At 39.0% G+C, this 22,771-nt stretch overlaps 9 protein-coding genes across 13 annotated transcripts; 4 read left to right on the forward strand and 5 right to left on the reverse strand.

Annotated features, from left to right (window-relative positions):
* Positions 1-77: 77 nt before the first annotated feature.
* Positions 78-779, forward strand: LOC108047708 (collagen alpha-1(XIII) chain). Its single transcript, XM_017128002.2, has one exon. It carries the CDS (start codon positions 102-104, stop codon positions 777-779), a length of 678 nt encoding a protein of 225 aa, XP_016983491.2. The 5' UTR covers positions 78-101.
* A 318-nt stretch (positions 780-1,097) lies between these two features.
* LOC108047706 lies at positions 1,098-4,694 on the reverse strand. The gene is made up of 5 exons (XM_017128001.2): positions 4,307-4,694; positions 1,999-2,059; positions 1,875-1,949; positions 1,289-1,540; positions 1,098-1,224 (listed from the first exon to the last, which is right to left on the reverse strand). The coding sequence occupies exons 1-5, from the start codon at positions 4,431-4,433 to the stop codon at positions 1,098-1,100; spliced, it is 642 nt and encodes a 213-aa protein (XP_016983490.2). The 5' UTR covers positions 4,434-4,694.
* A 2,423-nt stretch (positions 4,695-7,117) lies between these two features.
* Positions 7,118-10,263, reverse strand: LOC108047709. Its single transcript, XM_017128003.2, has 8 exons — positions 10,189-10,263; positions 10,026-10,129; positions 9,879-9,960; positions 9,057-9,818; positions 8,509-8,920; positions 8,170-8,434; positions 7,911-8,110; positions 7,118-7,842 (listed from the first exon to the last, which is right to left on the reverse strand). The coding sequence occupies exons 1-8, from the start codon at positions 10,261-10,263 to the stop codon at positions 7,118-7,120; spliced, it is 2,625 nt and encodes an 874-aa protein (XP_016983492.2).
* Positions 10,264-10,753: 490 nt separating this feature from the next.
* LOC108047717 (putative aldehyde dehydrogenase family 7 member A1 homolog) lies at positions 10,754-13,044 on the forward strand. The gene is made up of 2 exons (XM_017128017.2): positions 10,754-10,829; positions 11,343-13,044. The coding sequence occupies exon 2, from the start codon at positions 11,344-11,346 to the stop codon at positions 12,967-12,969; it is 1,626 nt and encodes a 541-aa protein (XP_016983506.2). The 5' UTR covers positions 10,754-10,829; position 11,343; the 3' UTR covers positions 12,970-13,044.
* LOC108047718 (rRNA N6-adenosine-methyltransferase METTL5) lies at positions 12,931-13,816 on the reverse strand. Its single transcript, XM_017128019.2, has 2 exons — positions 13,329-13,816; positions 12,931-13,218 (listed from the first exon to the last, which is right to left on the reverse strand). Exons 1-2 carry the CDS (start codon positions 13,814-13,816, stop codon positions 13,065-13,067), a joined length of 642 nt encoding a protein of 213 aa, XP_016983508.2. The 3' UTR covers positions 12,931-13,064.
* Positions 13,817-13,836: 20 nt separating this feature from the next.
* On the reverse strand, positions 13,837-14,396 carry LOC108047719 (SOSS complex subunit C homolog). The gene is made up of 2 exons (XM_017128020.2): positions 14,168-14,396; positions 13,837-14,103 (listed from the first exon to the last, which is right to left on the reverse strand). The coding sequence occupies exons 1-2, from the start codon at positions 14,294-14,296 to the stop codon at positions 13,837-13,839; spliced, it is 396 nt and encodes a 131-aa protein (XP_016983509.2). The 5' UTR covers positions 14,297-14,396.
* A 233-nt stretch (positions 14,397-14,629) lies between these two features.
* Positions 14,630-16,443, forward strand: LOC108047701 (protein max). Its single transcript, XM_044457871.1, has 5 exons — positions 14,630-14,822; positions 14,895-14,960; positions 15,390-15,497; positions 15,777-15,900; positions 15,968-16,443. The coding sequence occupies exons 1-5, from the start codon at positions 14,778-14,780 to the stop codon at positions 16,111-16,113; spliced, it is 489 nt and encodes a 162-aa protein (XP_044313806.1). The 5' UTR covers positions 14,630-14,777; the 3' UTR covers positions 16,114-16,443.
* Positions 16,444-16,842: 399 nt separating this feature from the next.
* LOC108047705 (BET1 homolog) lies at positions 16,843-17,603 on the reverse strand. The gene is made up of 2 exons (XM_017128000.2): positions 17,419-17,603; positions 16,843-17,324 (listed from the first exon to the last, which is right to left on the reverse strand). Exon 2 carries the CDS (start codon positions 17,285-17,287, stop codon positions 16,928-16,930), a length of 360 nt encoding a protein of 119 aa, XP_016983489.2. The 5' UTR covers positions 17,288-17,324; positions 17,419-17,603; the 3' UTR covers positions 16,843-16,927.
* Positions 17,604-18,048: 445 nt separating this feature from the next.
* LOC108047714 (lysophospholipid acyltransferase 5) lies at positions 18,049-22,521 on the forward strand. 5 transcript variants are annotated; one of them, XM_017128015.2, is made up of 4 exons: positions 18,049-18,072; positions 18,468-18,583; positions 20,120-21,150; positions 21,568-22,521. In XM_017128015.2, exons 2-4 carry the CDS (start codon positions 18,475-18,477, stop codon positions 21,919-21,921), a joined length of 1,494 nt encoding a protein of 497 aa, XP_016983504.1. In that variant the 5' UTR covers positions 18,049-18,072; positions 18,468-18,474; the 3' UTR covers positions 21,922-22,521. The 5 variants fall into 5 exon arrangements, with proteins under 5 accessions (XP_016983504.1, XP_016983502.1, XP_016983501.1 ...); XM_017128013.2 differs by having other exon boundaries at positions 18,053-18,110; XM_017128012.2 differs by having other exon boundaries at positions 18,054-18,207.
* Positions 22,522-22,771: the final 250 nt, after the last annotated feature.

Below are 22,771 nucleotides of genomic sequence, written 5' to 3' on the forward strand. Positions count from 1 at the left end.
ATTTAACGGTACTTTTGAATGATTCTCTCGATCGTCATTCTTCAGAGCTTTGTCCCCATATAAAAGATGTGACAATGATCTGATTTTGGTTAGTTTACAGCATGTCGTCGCCTTTGAAGGTTCGCTTAGCGAACTTGTTTATTTCGGTAGTGCTACTACTGCCAATTCTTGGTGGTGTTAGAGCCACGGATGATCCTTCAGTTCCTCGGCTTCTTACCCTTCAAGCTGGAAGTCCTGCTCCTGCTCCTCCGCCACAGCAAGTGATTATAGAGGAGGACTACGATCATCATCATCATCATCCGACGCCTTATTCGCCAAGCTATCCCCCAAGCTATCCATATCCGCAGCCTCAGCCGCAGCACTGCCATTGCCCACCGGGTCCTCCAGGACCTCCTGGTCCACCAGGACAGCCGGGACAGAAGGGTTATCCCGGTACAAAAGGATCCAAGGGTGAACCCGGAGAAAAGGGAGCCAAGGGAGAAAAGGGCTATCCCGGTATGCCTGGATTACCTGGACCCCAGGGTCCACCTGGATATCCCGGAGGATCGTATCCACCCTATCCCTATCCACCTCCTCCTCCTCCACCAGGATACGGACATGGACCAGCAGGTCCACCTTCTAGGTATTACAATCAGTACTACAATGAGGAGGACAATTATGGCGATGAACGGGCTTTTAGTCTTTTTCAAGAGGATCAGACTGACAATCAACCGCTCATCTTGGCCTTTAGTCATTATAGGAATCCATTTACCACAAAAGCCAATAAAAGACGAAATTAAAAATACATAATAATTAAAGAAAAAAAAGACTTTTGGTTGGGTGTTAGAAATTTCTAAATTTCTAAGAAAATTCTAAGATGTTCGCATTCAGAACTTCTCTTTCCAGCTTAACTCGATGAGGCATATAAATACATAGGTCCTCTAAGTTAGGGGATCTTTCCAATACAATAAAAAACACAATATATATTTAAGTTTTAAATCGAAACCTCTTTACAAATCGTATGTTATCATTTATCTTAAAATAATCTAAAATCTCACATAAAGCAAATAGTGTAACTAAAATCTCAAATGAGAACAAAAAGTGTAATGTCTTAACTATTAGCAAACATCATCATCTATTGCCGGGGGGTCGTCGCCCTCCTCCTCCGCTTCGTCATCCAAGGCCGCTTGTGAGGCGCTAACCTCCGCGAAATCATCTTCCATATTATCCACAAAACTGGAGACCCTATCAACACAAAACAAACAGACATTAAAAACAAATAGCAAAGATATTCGTTGTCTGCCATCACTTTTCAAAGTCGCACTGCGGCAGGAGGCCCTCGTCTCCCTTTGAGGGACTAAATCTGAGCAGTGTGCAGAGTCTAAGGACACCGAGGAGTATCAGGAACATTCCGGCCACATAACTAAGCCACAGATTGTGGGGATATAGTATCAGACAGATGCCGATGACCGCATAAACGGGAGTGGGTCGCCATCCGCCACAAATCGCTGAAAGTCGCCAGCAAGCCAGGCAGCTGCAGGACCTCCGCTGGTAATTATCCCTGAAGCAAATTAAATCCATAAATATGTGTATGAATATATTCAAAGCAATATATTTCACTGGGAAAAATTTTGAAGGAAGTCGGTCATTAAAGGAATTAATACGTGGAATGTAAACTTTGAGTTAGAAATAATACATTCTCAATATCTTTGCAGAGGTTTTAAAATTTAAGATAGAAGTTTACATATGACCAAATGGTCACAAAAAGTCATATCATTACTATTTATTAGGATATAGACATTTTAGACGATTCAAGTGTTTTTCCTTTAATTTTTTTTTTAAATAAAATAATACCAAATCAAACAATGGTTTGTATGTCCAATAATAATACCCACTCTGAGCACTGAAGTTGCAGAAATATGGTTACGAGCCACTTGATCTCAATGAACATTACCAGTACGGCTGAAAAACTAACCAGAAATTAAAATCTTCCTTGAGGATATTGGATCTTTGGCTTACACTATATAAAGACCGGCCCGATAGCCATGCATGTAGACATCAACGCCAACGCCGCAGATAACTGAAATGAAAAATGGCTTAAGAAAGTTTCGATGCGGGGGTCCTTGTCAGGGGGGTTACAACGAGGAGTGTTATCCTTGAATGAGCCTATAAAATAATGTGACTTTGTCTAGGCAAATATATTTATAAGCATATTTATTGAGTTGGGGCTTTTTTGTTTACCACGCTTGGGCCATAAAATGTAATACAAAACCAATGAAAAGAAACGAGGTTGGTTTGAGGAGTTATTGGGTTGGAACACAAAACCAGAAAATAATTTTCTTGGAACATAAAAATATATTTCCGGGTAATTTTATATCTTTTGCCAGAAATATGTCTAAAATATTTAGTTTTCAAAAAGGAAGTAAAAAAATAAATCATTTTATTTTATTTTTGTTTAGTTTTCATCATAAGCAAATGTAGATGGATTTTTTAGTTTTTTTAGCTCATTTGAATCGATTTTCACAAATAATTGTTGCCAAATTTTTTTAATCGCCCTTCGCAAATTTTGTCAAGCTTCCCCCTTAAATATTCATATTCTAACCACATTATGGCTTCGCCATTTTGTCTCAACCAAATCCACTTCCAATGGGTAAGATATGTCCACCACACCCATTTACCCACCATAAAAACCCAATCTAATTAAGTTGTTTTTATTATGCCGAGCCGCGAAAAACCAATCAGATTAAGTCAGTTAGATATATGCCTCATATTTAAATAAAACTGCAGGACCAAAACCAAACCAATTACATTAAATGCTGTCAACGGAAAAAAAAATTTGAAAAAGCGGAAATCGAAAAAACATGCAAAATTATCTGGATAATTGAAAGCGATGGAGGGAAAATACATAGATGGAAGGAGGGGAAAGGGGAAGGGAAACTTGGCGAATGGCTGGCGCCAAAAGGCTAACAACAAAGCTCATTGTCGACCGTATGGAAAAGTTGCTGATAAGGGGGAAAATCGGGACGGGAAAATTCTGCTCTTGGCACAGGATGCGAGATGTTAGCTGCAAGCTGCATAGAGGCCAATGCCTTGTTAATGGCTCCGACAGAGGATTTCCTTGGGAGAACCCCAACCTTTTCCTTTATTCTGCGGGGCTTATGAACTACATCAAGCTTTTATACTTTGTTTTTCTGCGTGCCACTGCATCCATAATAGACCCCAAAACAATTTGCAAAGAAATTAGTTTGAACTTGACCCAAAGTTTTTGTTTTCCTCCAGCCAGGCAATTTATCAAAATTCGAAAAAAACGAGTGGCTCACTATCTTAAGAGCATTAGGGAAATGTCAGATGCTGCCGGAAAATCGTTATGATTGGCCGTGATAAGCGTTTAAGCCAACTTTGATAACTGCACCAGATGGCCGGAACTATTCGATGAAAGAAATTGATTGGATTTTCGCAGTTTGAAAAGAGGGTGGAAAAATGCATGCAATAGAAAATGCAAATAATTACTTTTTTAATATATCAATTATTTGTTCATGCTTGCTAATAAATTTAATTTGCATTTATAAACTCACAGACAGCTTGTTACACACATTTTTTTCTAAAGATAAAATGCAACACAAAGCCGGCTTCAACGATTCAATTATAATTAAATTTATGAAATTGATGAGGAGAAATATGTAAATTAATATTCTACAGTTTTAATTGATTTTGTCAATATAGTCATGAAATACAATATTTAAGCTAAGCTATAATGTTATTTAACGCCCTTGCAAAAGAGGCTTTAAATACAAATCAAATTATAAATGTTAATTGCCTTATCAAAAGATTATTATTTATCAAAATACCGTAAATGTGTAAAATAAATTAACATACTTTCTCTGGTGAAATGCAGGGGAAGAACCCTTAACTAAAATGTATTTTATTCGGTTTACCGAAAGAAGGGTAGCAATATTGGGTTTACGCAAAAATGGCTTCAATAATAAATTATATAGAAAGGAACAACAAAAGCAGCCAATAAGAACATGTCCCTATTCAGCATCTTAGCCATACAATTCGCATTCAGTGCCAAGAAATATAATAAGCCACAGCACTCAACATATCCTGTGGCTATGATTTCTATGCACAACCATTTCCTACGATTTGTCAAGGGTAAACATTCCGAAAAGGGCCAAAAGAGATATGTATGTGCATGCATACATATATTCATGCACATGCATCATAACCCCATATCGTGATTGGCATTATCTTGAGACCAGGGGGTCACCTGGGCACCGAGCGAGGAATTTTATTTCAGTGGCATGGATTTCCAGGCACTTGAGCTTACCGAATGAAGTCAGCAGACCGAAAACTCTTATCACAGGACGTAAACACTCGCAAGGCTCTGCGGACTGATGACGGTGATGGTGACGTCCGCGGCGAACGCGTTGCGTTTGCAGTTGCATTTGACTCATGGCTAACTTTGTATATATGTATTTTATTTATATCTTGTACGATTTACTTTAAAACGTATTGTGTGTTACTCTACTTCAAATACTTATGGCTATGTTAGGACTCAAAAGATGCCTATCATGACATTCAATTTACCTTATAGTTCAATATTATGTTTTATTCTTTTATGAAATATGTTATTTTATTATATATTTTATTTTTTCAAAATATGATGGATTGTTTACATGAATAACATTCTCGTTATAATTCAATTTTCTATTACAATTCGAAGGTTTTATTTATGTTTTATCATATCATTTATTTTTAGTTCTTCATTTTTTCAAATATTTTTTACCCAAACTCAAAGTGATTGTCCAAAGGAATAGCTAATAAAACAATCAAAGAGCCGTATCCACATCACAAAAATCCACTACGTGCTTGGCATACTAAGTGGCCAAATAACTTTACGACAAACATTTTCAATTCCAACTTGAACAGCTCGTTGTGCTTTTAAATTTCAGCATTTAATTCGGGCAAACGCTGCGTATGCGTAATGTGACACTTTTCGCACCTCTCCTTCCACGGCATTTAATCACCGGTCTGTTTGTGTGTGTGAGTGTGTATGGCAACTAATGTCTGCAAATTACCGTTACCATTTGCACTTTACACCCGCACGTTGTATGCCCTCCTTGTTTTTTTTTTTTTAGGTTTCAATTTTTCCTTTTTTATTTTTGTTGGACTTTTTTTTTGTTGAATTTTTTTTGTAAGGTGCTACTGCCACTTTGCCACTTGACTTTATGACCGAGCTCTAAACAACGAACGTCCGCACGCTTCCAGCAGCGCCAGCTGAATGAAACTGAATGAAAGGACCAAGCAAGGAATCGTTTTTATTTTCGGAGTCAGAGTCGCCGCTGAGGCTGCTTTTCCCACTGCCACCGACTTTGTAGCCAAATGCCAGCCAATGGGGCGCTGCATTCGAAACGGCTAAGTTGATTTGTTACGAAAGGGACACTCTCGTTTATTTCTTTTTAAATGCTTTTCACAAAAAACATCTATTTATGCTGAGATTTATGGAAACCTCAATTATTTCTTTGTTGATTAAATGAAATATGGAATGGATGACGCTCATAATAAATTAAAAACCTATTGAAATACTTCATATTGATGGAAATATTTTCAATATTTATTGAAAACCACTTCTGTTTTCCTTTTATTTTAAGCTCAGTTACATATTTTATAGGTTTTTATTTTAAATGCGAATAAGTAAAGGCAGGCTATATGTTTTTCTACATTTCCTAGTCATATTATTTATAACTTATTATTAATGTGTCATCTTATGAAAACCAGATTTTCTTTAAAGTTGCCAATAATTGTACGCTGATAAAAATTTTTGATTTGAAATAATTTTTTTTTGGCATTTATTCTGTATATTGACACCTTTTTTGGAATGGAACTTTTAAATAAATGTAAATGTTAAGTTAAACTTTCTGTTTAAAATTAGAAAATATTTTATAATATTTTGGCAGTAATTTTAAAGGCAAATTACGAAAGTGCATTTAAAAACAGCTCATATATCTTGAAAGTTAATTTAAAATATATTTTTATTTAAGATGCTACTGGCAGTGGTTAATTAATTTTAGATCGTAGCGCATTTTTACAGTCTTTAAAGACCTGCAGTTCTTTTTACCAATGCTAGCTTGATTTTATTTGTCACGTTGTCCTGTGTGTGATGCCCTCATGTTGTTGCTATTGCTGGTGTGGTCCTGTGTGTGCGTGCTTTCGTCCTGCTGGTCCTACCGACTCACCCCCTCTTCCCCCGCTCCCTTGGCCACGTTTCAGTAATTTTCATAACCGGCTGAATGAGGAGCGGAGTGGCAGGGGGCAAAAAGAAGCTCCAAAGACGACCAGGAGCAAAGCTGAGCAATTGCCAAGTACCAGGCGACTACGCAGAATGTGGACAAAAACATTTTCGGCTGCCACAACGCCCTCAACCTCACATATAAATGAAAACGGGGCAACATTCGGGGGGAGGAGCAAGAGTAAATATTTTTTTAGCCCCTCTGCTTATTGTGCTGTGCATTTGCTAAGGTGCCTATCGTCAGACGACTTGTTTGCATTATGCGGCGTTAATGACATCCAAAGTGGGAAGCCATCCCCCCGAGAAAACTCAGCACTGTCGCCAGCATCTACAACATAATTCACAGCTGCCCCACACTCGCAAAATTTAATTTCCTCACATTTTTTTGACATCATGTCCTGCAGTTACGGACGTTTTTATAAACCTGGGACATGGTTTCTACATCTTCACCTAGCTGCTGTTATACATAGATCTAAAGTGTAGGTAATATATTAAAAAAATGTATTTGTTTTGCGGATGTTAGTTTATTCATTTTATGAACTTAATATTTATTATAATGGCAAATAAATATTCTTAGTATTCTTAGACATAGGTCTAATTATTAATTATTAATTATTTATGGTAACTAATTTACTTGTAGATAAAAAACATTTTTTTCTTGGTTAATTGATTTTCTTTATAAGTATATTTTTAGTTTTCCTTTAATAATACAAGTTTTTAAGCTCATAGCAACCCAATTTATAGCAATTAATGTTCATAATAATTTAATTTTAATCTTATTATTTAGATGCAGTGCTTGCCTACAATTTCTTTGAGTGCATGCCATGCTAATGACGCTTCCCGCGTAGCTCACTTGGGAAACTCCTTGCGCCGCTTCATTATCTTGGTAATCCCGGCCACCATGGCCACCTCGGGCAGCGACAGCTTGGCATCCTCTTGGAAGTCACAGCGTCTGGTTAAATGCAGCCAGGTCCTTTCCGGATTCAAGGACAACGGCATCTGCAGCCAACTGACATAGTCGATTTTCAAGGAGCCCGTAAGCAGCTGGTCAAATGGGGTATTCCCAATGAAGAACATGGACCTCAGCACGGACGTCTTTGCCTCCTTGATATTCTGACCCTGAACACCTTGAAAAGGACTCGGATCATTGTCGCCCGTTCCCAATTGTTCAAGCAACCAATCCTTGTTGAACTTCAAATAATTATAAACCACTTTCAGGGCCTGTTTTCCAATATTGGTGGTCAAAACATCGCTGACTAGAACTTCTGCAATATAATCTGCGATTCCCACATCCAACTCCATGGCATAATTATTTGGCGGACTGTGGCTTAGCCGATCTGATTCCGCATTTGTCAAGGCCAAATCGTCCATTTTGATGGTACTCACAGCACTCATTCCTCCAGCCCCTCGATTATTGCTCCCCACTGTTCCCCCGAAATCGGTGTCCAAATTAATACTCTCCTTGGCCTGTTTAAGAAACAATTCGATCTGGTCCGTGTGTTTGTCGTCCTCGTCAATGGAGCAAATCGCCTCCGATATGGAATAACAAATGGCGGCCTTGTCCTCATTTTTAGCTGTAAATAATTAAAAATTAATTAATATTCTTTACTTGTATTTTTTTTAGTTACTACTAATTACTCACCCTGCTCATACATTTCTGCAGTTTTGATCAATTCCGTATAGAGAGCAGCAAAAACCACCTGCAATAGCACTGATTCTCCCAATGGTTTTGTTGAAACTGGTATAATGTCCTGTAGCAAAGAAGCGATTTTGTACAGTCCTTCTGGAAGACAGTCCCAGATCTCAGAAACACACGTTAAAGCCAAAGACATGGCCTGATACCTGTATGGAAATTTACTTATTTAAAAAAAAAACATTTAGTACTTATTAGGGGTACATACATGCTGGCTCCATTTTCCACGGCATTAACTAACATATCCACCACACAGTCGAGAACTGGGTATACGAAGTGCATGATGGCTTCCAACCAAGGAGTTCGTTTTTGGTTCCACACTTGTCTTTTGTCCAGGCAATCGCTCCAACCTGTGATCGCATGTTCTTCCAGGGTTTTGATCAGACAGGACTTAATATCCACTGCTTTGCCAACAGCTACCACTAAGTAAGTAAGTGAGAGCACTATCTGGTAGTTGGATTGACCGACAGGATCTGTTTAAAAAAAAACCATATATATTTTATTATTATATGAACTTATTTTCTTAAGTTTCTTTATACCAACTTACCTATATCCCCAGCTATAGAATCGGTGACATTGAAGCACTCCCCACGACACAAAAAAGCTTCGCACTTTTGGGGAGCCCCTTCAGCGCTGGTAAATGAAATCTTTGCCACGTTTTTGAAGTTTTCCGAAGATGGTAAATGCTGCATCAGATGTCGCATTATAATGCCAGTGAGATAGGCATCTCTCATCAAAAGAATCTTTAACAGATACGACCAATCTGCCTCTGGAAAAGCAAGTAAGACCCTTAGGTCCAAGGAAATTGCTGTGTTGGTAGAAAGATCAGAGAATTCGGTGACCCATTGACAGGATTGCTCTTTGGGAAAATATCTGGGAAGAGCAAAAATAATCCAAGCACTGGGTAAGCCGTGACGGGAACTAAACATTTCCATGTTGTCCAAGCCTTTACGGAAAACCTTCAAGAAATAATAGAGAATTTGTTAAGTACACAAACTTTAAGTAGAATACCAACACAATTTGTAATATTTCAGAATATTTTGTAATCACCTATGAAGGTGTTGAAAAGTATTAGAACATTAGGAATATTTTTACCTTGGAAAGAACTCCGAGTGGAGATCCCCTTAAAAGAAGGCAGTAGAATAGCTCCCTGCACTTTGCGTGAATATCCCTAAGGATAACGCTCTGATTACTTAGCTGCAATCCCACATAGGCCTCACCACTCTCACAAATATGGGGCAATAGTTCAGCGATGCAGAGGAGCATATTGCATATGTCCACCAAATGGAGCGTAGATCTAGCCACACTGGTTACTATCTGGGTGTATCGTACAGTCAGTACACTAAGTGTTTCGTTCAGCATTCCAGCGAATATCTTTTGAGCCATTTTCGGAGGCACAGAGTTCCACAAATCGGTTTTGGAGCCCCGCATATAATGCCACCACATCTGAACGGTATAGGAACCCCTCTCCGACTCAAAAAACGGCTGAGTATCCTCCCAATGCAGACAGTCGGCATCTTGCATTATATAGAGTAATAGTAATCGGCAATGGAGATCCAATAGTCGCTCAGCCAAAGCCTCTGACATCTGGGAATATTGCTTGAAACTGAGCTTGAGAGCTCCACCCTTTTCATCGCCTTTTGGGGGACAAATAGTGGTAGTGGCTGCCTGCATATAAACACTGAGGGAATTCTTGACCAGAGAGGCAGCTCCAATTGTGGCAGTGAGCACGGATAAGTCGGCATGATCCAAGGACTCCTGGGAAAGGCGATGAATGTGCTCCAGTAATAAGTCCGCCGATTTGGTGACCAGCTGCACAAACTTATCCGGATCAGAGGTCTTCACGGTGACACTGGACTAGGGTAAACAAAGTATATCACTTACTTAAATTTTTAAAATAAAATAATAACATCTTACAAAATCTCCTTCATTCATTTCCTTTTCGGTGTGCAAAAGTCCAGAGGGTTTTCGGTAAGAGGCAAAGTACTCATCTTCCCACCTAAGTATGTTTAATTTTGAATAAATCATTTTAATCCTTGATAATATTATATTTTAAATACCCACCATCTTATTAATTTAATAGCCGCAAAAGAAGCGTAGCGTGGAAAATCCAGTTTTCCGCCCACAACTCCTGAGCAAATTGGTTCCTGAAGCACCCTTTGATGAGTCTGTTTTTTGAAGATATAGTTACGTAAATAACGACTAAAGCTAAATGATGGAATTATACCTGGTAAAACTCAAGATCACGCTGTAGTAAAATCGGCACTCTATCCATTAAATTTCCCTCTTCAAGCACCTCCATTATTTATGTTGGTTTTAGAGACTTAAGAGAATACAGCAAACAATCTGTTAAATATGAGTTAACGAACAAACGGCTTATTTAGTTCACTAGTTGCCAGGGTAACAGAAAGATTAATACAATCGAGGACTAATAATCGAAAATGATAACGATAATTTAAACAGGATAAATAAATTTAATGCTAATAAATATGTTATGTTCAAATTTTCTTTCCAAAAAAACATAAATGTCAACACCTTAAAAATGTCTACTTCAAACTTATACACTCTAATATCAAACTTATTAAACTTTCATACTAACTTCCTTTTTTTAACCATTAACAATTTTAACATTTAGTTTTTTTCCCCCATCTGAAAGTATGCTTTGATTTTATTTGCATGCTGCATTCAACCTCTCAATTCCTTTATTGTTATTGATAAGACGCCAACTGAGCTCCCCACCGTCTCTCTTTGCATTTAATTCAGTTTATGCCCGCGATAAGCTGCCAACAAAAGCCAGATCTGCCCTCAGTTGATAATTGACTAGCGACTCGGGCAGTCCTACTTCCAATCCGGGCATTCATATTCCAAGTGAGTACCGCCTCAATTGAGATGCTATCAGTGGATCCGCACTGCTGGGGATCTAAAAAAAAATTTCCAGCCAGCAACCAGAAAACAGACGGAGCTCTTATCGCTCGATAAGAATGGTATCAGGTCATAATCAGTAATCCATAAATCTCCTCTTGCTCTCCTCCACCAAAAATACACTTTTTCGTTAAAAAAAACATTGAAAATTCAAGTAGATTATTATTTTATTACACAGATATAAATTAGCAAAAATTAAATGTTACTAAGTTCTTACAAAATTAGTTAAAGAAGGCCTAATATTTTAATACCTACTCAATAAATGATAGCCAGTTAAAACTTAAGAAAGTGAAAGTATGGATGACTGATAAGAACCATTTGAAAATTTTGTTATTTAACATTCAGTAATACAATTTAAAATAAATGATAAACAATATTTAAATATGAATACTCATATAACCCATACTCATGATATGGATTTGTCTGCTCCTCTTAAGCACGAGTTTCGCTTTTTTGCAGCATGTTGGCACATTTGAGAAATCTTTCGAGGCTGGCGTTGCCTCGCCAACTGGTCACCCAATCCGCCAGTTACTCCTCAGCATCCTCATCATTTCTAATTGACCAACCGGAGTACAGTTTCCTAAAAGAATTGGGCTTAGAGCGGGAAAATCCAGGTGTATATTCCGGTCAATGGCAGGGTCGTGGTCCATCCATCACTAGCTACGATCCCGGCACTGGCCAACCTATTGCCACTGTACGTCAGGGAAATGTCCAGGAACTGGAGCAGACCATCGGCTTAGCCGTGGAGGCCTACAAGCAATGGCGACAGGTTCCGGCTCCCGTGCGAGGCGAAATAGTTCGCCAAATCGGAGATGAACTGAGGAAATACAAGGAACCGCTGGGCAAGCTCGTCTCCCTGGAGGTGGGCAAGATCTACAGCGAGGGTCAGGGAGAGGTTCAGGAGTTCATTGACATCTGCGACTACGCGGTTGGTCTCTCCAGGATCTATTCTGGTCAGTTGATCAACTCCGAGCGAGCCGATCACTCGATTCTGGAGGCCTGGCGTCCTCTGGGAGTGGTGGGCGTTATTTCGGCCTACAATTTCCCCAATGCGGTTTTCGGTTGGAATGCAGCCATTGCGCTGACCACTGGCAACAGTGTCCTGTGGAAAGGAGCTCCCAGTACGCCTTTGGTCTCGGTGGCCACCACCAAAATTGTGGCTGATGTGCTTCGCAGGAATAATCTCCCGCCAGTGGTGTCCCTTTGCCAAGGTGGAACTGATGTGGGTCAGACTTTGGTGGCTGATAAAAGAGTAAACCTCGTCTCCTTCACCGGCAGCTGCCAAACTGGTCGAGATGTGGGCGTGGAAGTCCAGCGCAGATTCGGTAAAGTGATCCTCGAGTTGGGTGGCAATAATGCCTTAATCATCGATGAATCTGCAAACGTTAAAATGGCCCTGGACGCAGCGCTCTTTGGTTGCATTGGCACTAGTGGTCAAAGATGCACCACCACCAGAAGGATTATTGTGCACGAAAAGCTGCACGATCAGTTTGTAAAGGCGCTGGTTGGTAAGTATAAGCAGCTAATACCCAAGATTGGACACCAGTTGGACGCACAAACTCTGGTCGGTCCCGTCCACACGCAACAAAACGTGGAAAACTACAAAACAGCGATCGAGGAGGCGAAATCCTTGGGAGGAACGGTGGCCTTCGGCGGTAAAGTTATCCAGCGTGATGGCTTTTACGTAGAACCCACTGTTATCACTGGTTTGGCCCACGATGCCAGCGTTGTCCATCGTGAAACCTTTGCACCCATCGTTTACATCCTCAAAGCCAAGAACGTGGACCAAGCGATCGAATGGAACAACGAGGTGGAGCAGGGTTTGTCCTCTGCCATTTTCACCGAGAACATCGGGCAGGCCTTCAAATGGATTGGAGCCAAGGGATCAGATTGTGGCATCGTCAACATCAACACTACAACCAATGGCGCCGAGATTGGAGGAGCGTTCGGTGGTGAGAAGGCCACTGGAGGAGGTCGGGAATCCGGATCAGATTCCTGGAAGCAATACTGCAAACGGGCCACCATTACTGTGAATCACTCCGGGGAATTGGCATGTGCCCAGGGCGTTGTCTTTAATGTGGAGTAGAAAAGAGATATGATCAATTTTAATTTTTTCCTATTTGCTACAATTTAAAATACATAAATAATGTCCAAAATTAAATGCAACCGAGTTAATTATTTCTATTCCTCGCTGATGTCGAAGCGCCAGAAGTCCACCTCAATATCTTTTGACTTGTGCTTGTGGAACTTGTAGCTGGCGTCTATGTTGTAACGAAGTTCGGCAACCACAGAGCCGCGGGCGCCCCATTCCTGGGCCTTTTTCTGAATGTAGGCACTGCGGAAAAGATTTAAAAGGCTCACATGAGAAGAGGTAAATCAGAAGTCTATAGGATTACAAGAATAGCAAATCTGAATCAAAGTCTTTCAAAACAATGAAATTCTCACCGTGTAGAAGTCTTGTGCAGGGAGTAGACCGCTGTGTTGGCCAACCGCAGAGCAACCTCAAGGAATCGCATGTCCATGCCAGCATTGTGTTTTGTTCCGAATGGTGGGTTCATTACCACCGTGTCGAAGGACTTCTCCCACTTGCTTCCCGCCAGCTGCAGGACATCCGTCCGGACGCAGTCGACGTTGGGCAGTTCCATCTCCACCACATTGCTCCTGAATGTGTCCACCGCATCGCCATCCAGTTCGAAGCCCACCGTTAGTTGGGCGCCCAGAAGAGTGGACGCAATGCTGAGCATTCCGCAGCCACAGCCCAGATCTCCCACCAGTCTGCCCTCAATATCTCCGTGCTGCGCTTGCATATGATGGGCCATACAGGCGGCAATATGCGGCGGAGTGGGATACTGCTCCAGTAAGATCTTGGGCTGCTCGAAGCCATCAACACCTTGCAGGTACTCCTCCAGCTTCCTCAGCTTCATCCGGGCCATTGTGGCTCTTATTGATCCTACTACGATTTACTGATACCCGGGGCGTTCGCAGTGGTGGTGGTGGGCGTGGTCGCGGGCGACGGCAGCGGCTCCAGACGAGGCAGCACGGGTATAAAACTGTTTCCAAAATACGAATCCTGAGGTACAAAGAAGCCCAGAGTTGTAGAGCTCGTTGGATTAAATGCAGAGCGGGCGGTGGATGTGGCATTGGTGGCAATGCCCACGCCCACCTGAAAATCGGGAGAGGTGGCTGTCGTCGGCTGTCCCAGCAAAGGAGGTGCTGTCATCTGGGAGGGGAAAGGTTCGTTTAATTCCCTTGGAATCTCCATATCCGTACCCAAATGAACCCACCTGATTCGTAGTGCCAGTCAGTCCCAGGTTTATGAGCCCCCCAGCGAGCAGCTGCTTCTTCGTCTGTATCTCCTCGAGTATCTTGCGGTTCGTCTCGGCTTGCTGGGCACTTGTGGTGGGAAAAGCCATCAAACAGTCTAGGTTTAATTGTCAAAAAATCGGAAACTTTATGCTTTTGCTGCTTCTTTTGGCATCTCACACGCGGCTTTGTGCGGTCACACTGGGGGTATTTTCCGTGGGACCGTTTGGTATTGAAAAACAGTTGGGGTATTCCCCAACCAACATTCGATTTCACACCTAATCGAACAAAGTCTGCCCAATAAATTTGTAGTTTTAGTTTTTAGATTAATTATATTCAAAAAAGTTAATGTTAAATTGGAGAAATCAAAATTTTGAAAAATGACGGCGATTGGCGGGTTTTTTTTAGTGCATTATAAAAGCCGGGTATTTATTGGCTAGCCGAATAGGGGCAGTCTCTGGCTTAAAACGTGAACAGACAACAACAGATTTAATTACAATAATCATAAACAAACAATCACAATAAATAGTACACTCTCCAAAAATAAATAATTAATTGCGCGAAAACCCAGCAAAAAAGTGAAACAACAAAATGAGTATGAGCGACGACGACCGTGATATTGATATCGAGAGTGACGTAAGCAAATCAAAAAAAAAGTGTACGCGTGCTTTTACACGGATTATAATACCAAATACCTGATTTTTATAGGACGATGGGGATTCGGATAATGGTTTGGGATCCTCGCGACACACGAGTACTGCAAATTTCACCCAGGTGACTATCATTTAGTCTCAAATAAACAAAAAGCGACTGCGCACATTTCCATTTTGTTGATAAACAGAACGCACATGTTGTTGTTGTTACGAAATCGTGATTACATACAGCCGTGTTCACAATAATAGGTTTCACATTCATGTTTTAAAAAGCTTAACAATAATAGTTTAAAAACACTTTAAAAGAACTCTTTAACAATTTTAAGCGATAAAGTAAATGATAAAAATAAATAAAAGTATGTTTTAAACAAAAACAATCTTGAATACCTGAAAATGTTGTATTATATATAAACTTCCTGGTTGCTGGTTCCTGAACTTTAACTTTATAGGAAAATACGTAAAATTTTACCACAGCTTTCAAACCCCATTGATATTCTGGACTCAACTGTTTTTACTTTATAATTCATATATTTCTTATGATTACCTCAAGGCCGAAAAGCGGGCGCATCATAACGCCTTGGAAAGAAGGCGGCGGGATCACATAAAGGAGAGCTTCACCAACCTGCGGGAGGCGGTGCCCACTCTCAAGGGCGAGAAGGTAATGAAGAGCATGGTCATGTGCTGCACAGTGGTTGTAAAAAAAGCATTATCATTAACTCAAATATTATTTTTGCAACTTTGTTAGTTGACAACCTTTCTTTCAAGGGTTTTTGTAGTAAATAAAAATAAGTTTTAAATTCCGATATATTATTCCGAAATTGTCTTTTAAGAGTCAGAAATGTTCCCTTACAAAAGCGTTTCTTTAAATATTCCTAAACAAAATTAAACACAACTGTTAAATTATAATATTGTAAAAAAAAATAATATTTTTTTACAGGCGAGTCGAGCCCAAATTCTTAAGAAGACCACTGAGTGCATACAGACGATGAGGCGGAAGATCAGTGATAACCAGAAGGATATCGACGAGATCAAGAAGCAAAATATCATATTAGATCAGCAAAGTAAAACCAAATATACTTAAGATTTAAAAATGAACCTTCCATTAAAATACGTTTATGTACTCTGCAGTTCGAGCGATGGAAAGTCCAAATGCTGATCACTATACCGAATTTCTCAGTGAGGAGGAATTAGGCAGCGAGGAGGCCGACGACGATGACCTCGACCAGCCCGATTTTAGCAGACGCACCAAAAAGATGAAGACCTTCCACGCATAGGCTAGTCCAAATAGCGGCGCATAGGAATGTTCCGGTTTTCGCTTTCCCCAATCTTGTGAATATTTTTGTCGATTTAAGTTCTTAGAGTTGTGTTATCCAAAAGCAATAGTCCCTCAAAGTGGAAAAGGAATTAGTTCCAATTTCAAATTAATTTAAATTCGATCAAATTACGTGAAAATGAATACTGAAAGTCCAATAATCATAATCATATTTAGCTGTAAGTCCATACTGTAACCCACCCTCTCTACCTTAATTTGTATGTGTGTGTCTTTTTGTACTTTGAGCAAATTATCACTCTCTAATTAATAAAAAATGTAAGTAAAAAGTGTATGAAAAAAAATTTTTTTTGTTAACTAATGATAATGGTATGTCAAAATTGTATCTCTTAGATTGCAAAAACGGATAGAAGCGATTTGATTAATAATATATTTTTTTTTAATTGAAATTATTTGAAGATTTATCTTACAAATTTAAATTTGTATCTCAACTAATTTGATTGAAAATTAAAATACGAATATGAATCTGCAGTTAGTATGATTAACAGGTTATTCAGAAATGATTCCAAGTAAGTTGCAAAGTTATTTAAATCTTTGTAACATTTTTAAGAATTTAATTTGATTTAAAAAACTAGTATTTTTTTATCATAGTATTTGAACCTAGTGGTCTTGGTCTAAAGTGAGTTTCCAAACTCAAATTATTTCTTATAAGGCCCAAAAGTAAGCCACTGAGTGCTTTTTCCAAATATATTTAAAGTTTCTCTCCCTAGACTACACAATACAAATTTGTGGGTATATTTAATAAAAATTAGCAACAACTACTTGAACTTTAGGGTCAGCCAGAGGATGAAGAAGACGACGAGGACAAAAAGAAACATGTAGAACATCTGACGGGCACCACCGCCCTGTTTGGCCAATCGTACCACCCTGGTCATCGTGTTGCCCAGGAAGCCACTTGTTCGATCCATATCGTCGTCTATTCCGCGGAGTAGCTTGTCCTGGTACCGCACCTCATTCCCGATATCGATGGTGAGGGATTTGAGGGCTCCGATTTTTTGTTTCAGCTCCTCCGCGGCCTGTTCGTTTTCCGCTTCCAGGGAATCGTGGCTTGCAGGTTGAGGATTAGATCCAGACGGGTGGTTGCTCAGGGGCTGATATGGGTAGTTGTTGCGGCGCATACTGCTTCCCGTGTGTGCCAGTTTGGCATTCGGATTGCTACAAGTTATAACATATGATGCAAATTAGTTCAAATTCCGGAAATTAAAGAGTCCCATTCAAGTGACACGTAAACGTAAACATGGAATCTCACCCAGCGGCAGAACAGCTGTTGGGATTTTCGTTTCTGGGTTCAACCTTAGTGGCTGACTGTGCATTGACCCTTGACCCCTCGTCGCAATTTTGGAATCCAGCTGACTAATGCTTAGATTAAATGAATTATTATTTTTAAAATCTAATGCAATTGTTGGTTGTCGTGCAGTGTGACCAAGTCTGACCATCAAAAATTTCCCGCATATTTTCTCGTTCTTAACGTATATGTTTAACCCATTGCTGATCATTACATTTCGTTCAATGCAGTATAATTTATTTAATCAAATAGTGAAACAAAGAAATTAAAAATTATAGTAATTGGTTCAAGGTAGCATTATATGTCAAAGACCTAATAAAATTTACTATTTATCTCTAATAACAGTATTATACTGTATTGCAAAATTCTTAATACTTTAAGAGTGTTTTTATATCTTTCTTTATCCTTTCCAATTTGCTGGTGCTACAAGGAGTAATAACCGCATTATTTGTGCAGTAGTCTTAGAGTTTTTTATTTATAAATATTCAAAATGCTTAAAAAATAATTATGCTCCCACCCACCTTCTAAGGGTTAACCCGCGTGATTATTACTGTTAGGATTAGGTAATTTCTATCTTCCCGCCCACAGTCACACTGCTCCAGTGTTTAGTAACTTTAGGTAATTTTGGCCAACAATTTAGCTTGCCGCTTTCGTTTGTATTTCTCATTCATTTTTATGACCTGACCGTGAAATCAATAAGCATAAAATATTTAAATCCGCGCGGTGGCAAGTGCGTCATCATTGAATTCAGTGGTTCGACGAGATAATTCGACCTTTGTGTTTCAATTTTCATTGACCCTGACCAAGTGCACTCAATTGTTGTTGTTGTTTCTGCTCTTCTTCTTTGATTAATCTTCCCCCCTCCTCTCCTCTGACCCCATGATGATAAAAAAACAATCAGTTTGCGTAATATGGGACAATAACAATAACAACAATTACTGAGTGATAAGGACATTGAACCATTTAAACACGCGAGTAAAGTTACTGATAAGCACTGCAACTCTTTTTTTCAGATTTAGCATGACGGAATTTACGGAAATCTTGCCCCACAAGGGCCTAATGGATGGAATTGCGTCGGGAGTTGGGGTTCCCGTGGAGGCACTTCGATTGCTTCTAACCATTGTTTCCGGTAAGTCATTAAATCCCTTAGTTTTTGACGGAGTTTTGGGGGCAGTCTTATTTCAACTAAATTCCAAACAAAAGTCAAATTTTTGGTTCAAAAACTCTTTAAAAAACCTTAATAAAAAATTAAAAAACATATTCAAATGCAAAATTTTACCTTATTCCTTTTTAGAGTAGTCTGACCAAAAATTGAGATTGAGTTAATAAAAATACCCACACAAAAACTCATAAGTTTTGTACATTTCTGAATGTAGATCATTAAAATTATAAAGTATATATAGATTATATGCGCAAGTGTTTATACCTACGCAATTTTTAAAGTGTTGAAGAGTGTTCTTCAAAACTTTGCAACGCAGTGAAGGGCACCTTTACTTTCATATATTCTTGATCAGCATCAAAAGGCTAGTCAATCTAGCCATGTCCGCCCATACACTCCGAATTGTAGTCATTTCTAAGGCTTTCTCTTTTACTTTTATAAAAATCAAACGACATAATGTAGCTGCCCATTCGGCCTTTCCAAATTTTCTAAAAATGGCTTTGCCGAAAAGTACCCAAAAACGAGGTCTTCTAAGTCCATAACTTTTCTTACAGACATCCGATTATAAAGTGGCATACCTCTAAATGATTGTAGCTTAATTCTCTGAAAATCTGTATCTTCATCTTGGTTTGTATTTTTGGGTCGATTTTTCGCCATTTTTATGAGCTAACCCCTTTCCAAATTTTCGAAAAATGGCTTTGCTGAAAAGTGACCAAAAACCAGCACTTCTAAGCCCATAACTTTTCTTACAGACGTCCGATTTCAATGTGGCATATTTCTAAATGATTGTGGTTTAATTCTCTAAAAATCTGTATACTCATCATGGTTTGTAATTTTGGGCCGATTTTCCGTCATTTTTATGAGCTAACCCCTTTCCAAATTTTCGAAAAATGGCTTTGCTGAAAAGTGACCAAAAACCAGCACTTCTAAGCCCATAACTTTTCTTACAGACGTCCGATTTCAATGTGGCATATTTCTAAATGATTGTGGCTTAATTCTCTAAAAATCTGTATACTCATCATGGTTTGTAATTTTGGGCCGATTTTCCGTCATTTTTATGAGCTAACCCCTTTCCAAATTTTCCAAAAATGGCTTTGCTGAAAAGTCACCAAAAACGAGTACATCCAAGCCCATAACTTTTCTTACAGACATTCGATTATAAAGTGGCATATTATGGTTTAATTCTTTAAAAATCTGTGTTAAAATCTTGGTTTGCATTTTTGCAGAGAGCACATTTCCGACACAGGCGAGTCTACGAGTCTCCGTTTGTCTGTCTGTTGGCATATCGAATTTGCTTCCCTTATTAATTAATTACGATAGAAAATATATTTAGGAATGGGAACTTGTTAAGCCTTGTTTGAGGCCTTCCGTAATAGATTATTTAAAAATGGAATTTTAAATAATAGCTTTAACCAATTTTAAAATGTATTTTATTTTTATTTTAAAATAACAAAATATCAAATTTAAATTAAAGTTTTAACCGTGGTCACAATTTATTTCTTTCAGGTTATCCCTTGGCAGCATTTTATCTAAAATTTATTGCCATTATTGCCGATAAGAACGTGCATCACATGTTCTTTGCCGGATGTGGCGCTGGATTATGTTACTTCAACTACGGTTACAACACATATCACTCCCTGGTGGCCATCCTGACCACCTATTTCCTCGTACTCGTCCTGCGGAAAAAAGCACAAATATTTCTGACCCTAAACTTCGTATTCCATATGAGTTATCTGCTGCTGGGTTACTACTTCACCTCCAGCAATGAGTACGATATTCTGTGGACGATGCCCCATTGCATTTTGGTACTCCGAATGATTGGCTATGGTTTTGATATAACTGATGGACTGAAAAACGAAACGGAATTGTCTAAAGACCAGAAGGAAACTGCATTGAAGGAAACACCTTCGCTGCTGGAACTCTTGGCTTTTGCTTATTTTCCCAGTGGATTTTTGGTGGGACCCCAGTTTCCCTTTAGCCGATACCAGTCTTTTATTAATGGTCAGTTCCGCCAGCACGAAGGGAGCTTGGAGGCTGGCGTTCGTCGCTTTGGAGCTGGCGCCTTCTACCTGATCGTGTGTCAAGTGGGATTGAGATATTTCCCCGATTCGTACTTCCTTACCCCGGAGTTTGCAGAGGTTTCGTTCATTAAGAGGATTTATTTCTTAGGCTTCTGGGCCAAATTCAGTCTATACAAATACATATCCTGCTGGCTGCTCACCGAGGGAGCCCTCATCTGCATCGGATTAACCTACAAAGGCGAGGACAAGAATGGACAACCAGATTGGTCGGGCTGCAGCAATGTAAAGCTAATGCTCCTGGAGACTGGGAACACCATGGAGCACTACGTACACAGCTTCAATGTAAACACAAATCAATGGGTGGGACAGTACATCTACAAGCGACTCAAGTTCCTTAACAATCGAACGATCAGCTATGGCGCGGCTTTGGGTTTCCTGGCTATCTGGCACGGATATCATAGTGGCTATTATATGACCTTCCTTATGGAATACATGGTCGTAAGCACCGAGAAACAGGTGAGTGGGGGGATTTATCTAAAGTTCAAAATATATTACCATATATAAATGGATAGTATAGAATAAATAGTATAGTAAATAGTAAAATAAAATGTGGAAACGATCTCCTAAATATAGGGAACATTTTACCAGAAACAGAAAATCTCACTAAGTGCGGGTCAGAAATGGTTAAGTGTTTATAACAATTCTTAACGACTTTTTTAAGCAATTTCGTACACAAATGCCTTCATAAAACTTTTAGGAACTAATTATTTGTTAGTATAAATGGGTTATAAACGGGGCCATAAAAACAGTAAGCAAAACAGATTATCTGAACCAAAAAGAATGACAAAACAAAGGGAAAACAGTTGAGCTTTTAAGTAGTATGTTATGGTATTAATATTTCCAATCAAATAATCTGTTCTTCCCCATTTTTAGATAACACGTTTCTACACCAAAGTCGTTCTGCCCAAGTGGGGCCACATCCTCAACAACTCTGACATCTACAAGCTGCTATACTTCATTACTCTGAAATCGTATAACATAGTTTACATGGGCTGGTGTCTGACGGCATTTGTTTTCCTGAAATGGGAGCGATGGATCGTGGTTTACGGAGCGGTTAGCTACTACGGATTCATTTACCTGATCCTCTGGGCCATCTTCTATCACACCTATCATTACTTTTTCCGGATCAGTTCCCGAAAGGAAGCGGGCGAGGTTGAAAAGTTAGAAAACAAGAGCACGGAAAAAGTTACAGAGGAGAAGAAACCCGAAGACAAAAAGTCTGAGTAGTAGGAAAGGGAAATGGGAGAGAAAATAACTGGCAGCAAGTATTCAAAATTTTAGTTTCACCTTGAGAATTGTTTAGGATTGGTATTAATCAAAGAATCGAATTATTTTTACTAACCAAATACGGAGTTTTACCAAATAACATGCCACTGTAATTAGAGATTTGTTAACTAGCTATTGAAAAGCAATTTTATACATATATATATCGTCTGCCTAGTCAAGGAGGAGTCATCCCCAAGTATGCAGTGTGTTTTTTTCGGCGATAAGATATTTAGCTTATCTTACCCAAATAAAAACACATTGTCAGTCTTATATATATTATGGAACTTTAAATTGTTTAAGTGTTAAAAGCCGTTTAGTTCAACTAGAAACTAGACAGATCACACAAGACTTTAGCAAGACAAGACCGTGTCTATGAAAATCAAACCACTTCTGTAAACGATTTCTTGTAATGGAAAAGGGAGCATTCGAGACTTAACTAAGCCGTAAAGACAGTTTTATACAAATACAAAGATGATGCAAAGATATATTTTGATATGCTCAAGCTAAGTGCAAATTACAGTGACGAAAATGCGAAATAAATGCAATGGAATTATTTTTAATTACAAGGCAAGCATTTATTGGGCATGGAAATTAAATGGGGCAAATGGTAAAGTTTTTTGGACATTACTAATGATTTATTTTTGAAACAAAGCTAAGTTGAGATAATAATGATATAATTACTTTTAAAAACGTTGATCAAACTAAGGACTATGAGATTGAATTAATTGTAAAATAATTATCGATTTAATGTGATTCAATTAGGCATTCTAACAAATATTTTCCGGAATTGATAATTAGGAAATGTTTATAT

The sequence above is a fragment of the Drosophila rhopaloa genome, unplaced genomic scaffold, assembly GCF_018152115.1.
Source record: "Drosophila rhopaloa isolate 14029-0021.01 unplaced genomic scaffold, ASM1815211v1 contig_163, whole genome shotgun sequence".
NCBI classification, from domain to species: Eukaryota; Metazoa; Arthropoda; class Insecta; order Diptera; family Drosophilidae; genus Drosophila; species Drosophila rhopaloa.

Bases quoted from the DNA above. Each gene is read 5' to 3' on its own strand.
- LOC108047708 (XM_017128002.2), top strand. From the start codon at position 102: ATGTCGTCGCCTTTGAAGGTTCGCTTAGCGAACTTGTTTATTTCGGTA.
- LOC108047706 (XM_017128001.2), bottom strand. From the start codon at position 4,433: ATGAGTCAAATGCAACTGCAAACGCAACGCGTTCGCCGCGGACGTCAC. The intron at 1,541-1,874 runs GTGGGTATTATT...AATTTGCTTCAG, and splicing joins CTGCAACTTCAGTGCTCAGA to GGATAATTACCAGCGGAGGT. The intron at 1,225-1,288 runs GTGATGGCAGAC...TTGTGTTGATAG, and splicing joins CCGCAGTGCGACTTTGAAAA to GGTCTCCAGTTTTGTGGATA.
- LOC108047709 (XM_017128003.2), bottom strand. From the start codon at position 10,263: ATGGAGGTGCTTGAAGAGGGAAATTTAATGGATAGAGTGCCGATTTTA. The intron at 8,435-8,508 runs GTAAGTTGGTAT...TTTTTTAAACAG, and splicing joins TTCTATAGCTGGGGATATAG to ATCCTGTCGGTCAATCCAAC. The intron at 7,843-7,910 runs GTGAGTAATTAG...AATTATTTACAG, and splicing joins TGCAGAAATGTATGAGCAGG to CTAAAAATGAGGACAAGGCC.
- LOC108047717 (XM_017128017.2), top strand. From the start codon at position 11,344: ATGTTGGCACATTTGAGAAATCTTTCGAGGCTGGCGTTGCCTCGCCAA.
- LOC108047718 (XM_017128019.2), bottom strand. From the start codon at position 13,816: ATGGCCCGGATGAAGCTGAGGAAGCTGGAGGAGTACCTGCAAGGTGTT. The intron at 13,219-13,328 runs GTGAGAATTTCA...TCTTTTCCGCAG, and splicing joins CTGCACAAGACTTCTACACG to TGCCTACATTCAGAAAAAGG.
- LOC108047719 (XM_017128020.2), bottom strand. From the start codon at position 14,296: ATGGCTTTTCCCACCACAAGTGCCCAGCAAGCCGAGACGAACCGCAAG. The intron at 14,104-14,167 runs GTGGGTTCATTT...TTCCCCTCCCAG, and splicing joins TGACTGGCACTACGAATCAG to ATGACAGCACCTCCTTTGCT.
- LOC108047701 (XM_044457871.1), top strand. From the start codon at position 14,778: ATGAGTATGAGCGACGACGACCGTGATATTGATATCGAGAGTGAC. The intron at 15,498-15,776 runs GTAATGAAGAGC...ATTTTTTTACAG, and splicing joins CCACTCTCAAGGGCGAGAAG to GCGAGTCGAGCCCAAATTCT. The intron at 15,901-15,967 runs GTAAAACCAAAT...TGTACTCTGCAG, and splicing joins TATCATATTAGATCAGCAAA to TTCGAGCGATGGAAAGTCCA.
- LOC108047705 (XM_017128000.2), bottom strand. From the start codon at position 17,287: ATGCGCCGCAACAACTACCCATATCAGCCCCTGAGCAACCACCCGTCT.
- LOC108047714 (XM_017128015.2), top strand. From the start codon at position 18,475: ATGACGGAATTTACGGAAATCTTGCCCCACAAGGGCCTAATGGATGGA. The intron at 18,584-20,119 runs GTAAGTCATTAA...TATTTCTTTCAG, and splicing joins GCTTCTAACCATTGTTTCCG to GTTATCCCTTGGCAGCATTT. The intron at 21,151-21,567 runs GTGAGTGGGGGG...CCCCATTTTTAG, and splicing joins TCGTAAGCACCGAGAAACAG to ATAACACGTTTCTACACCAA.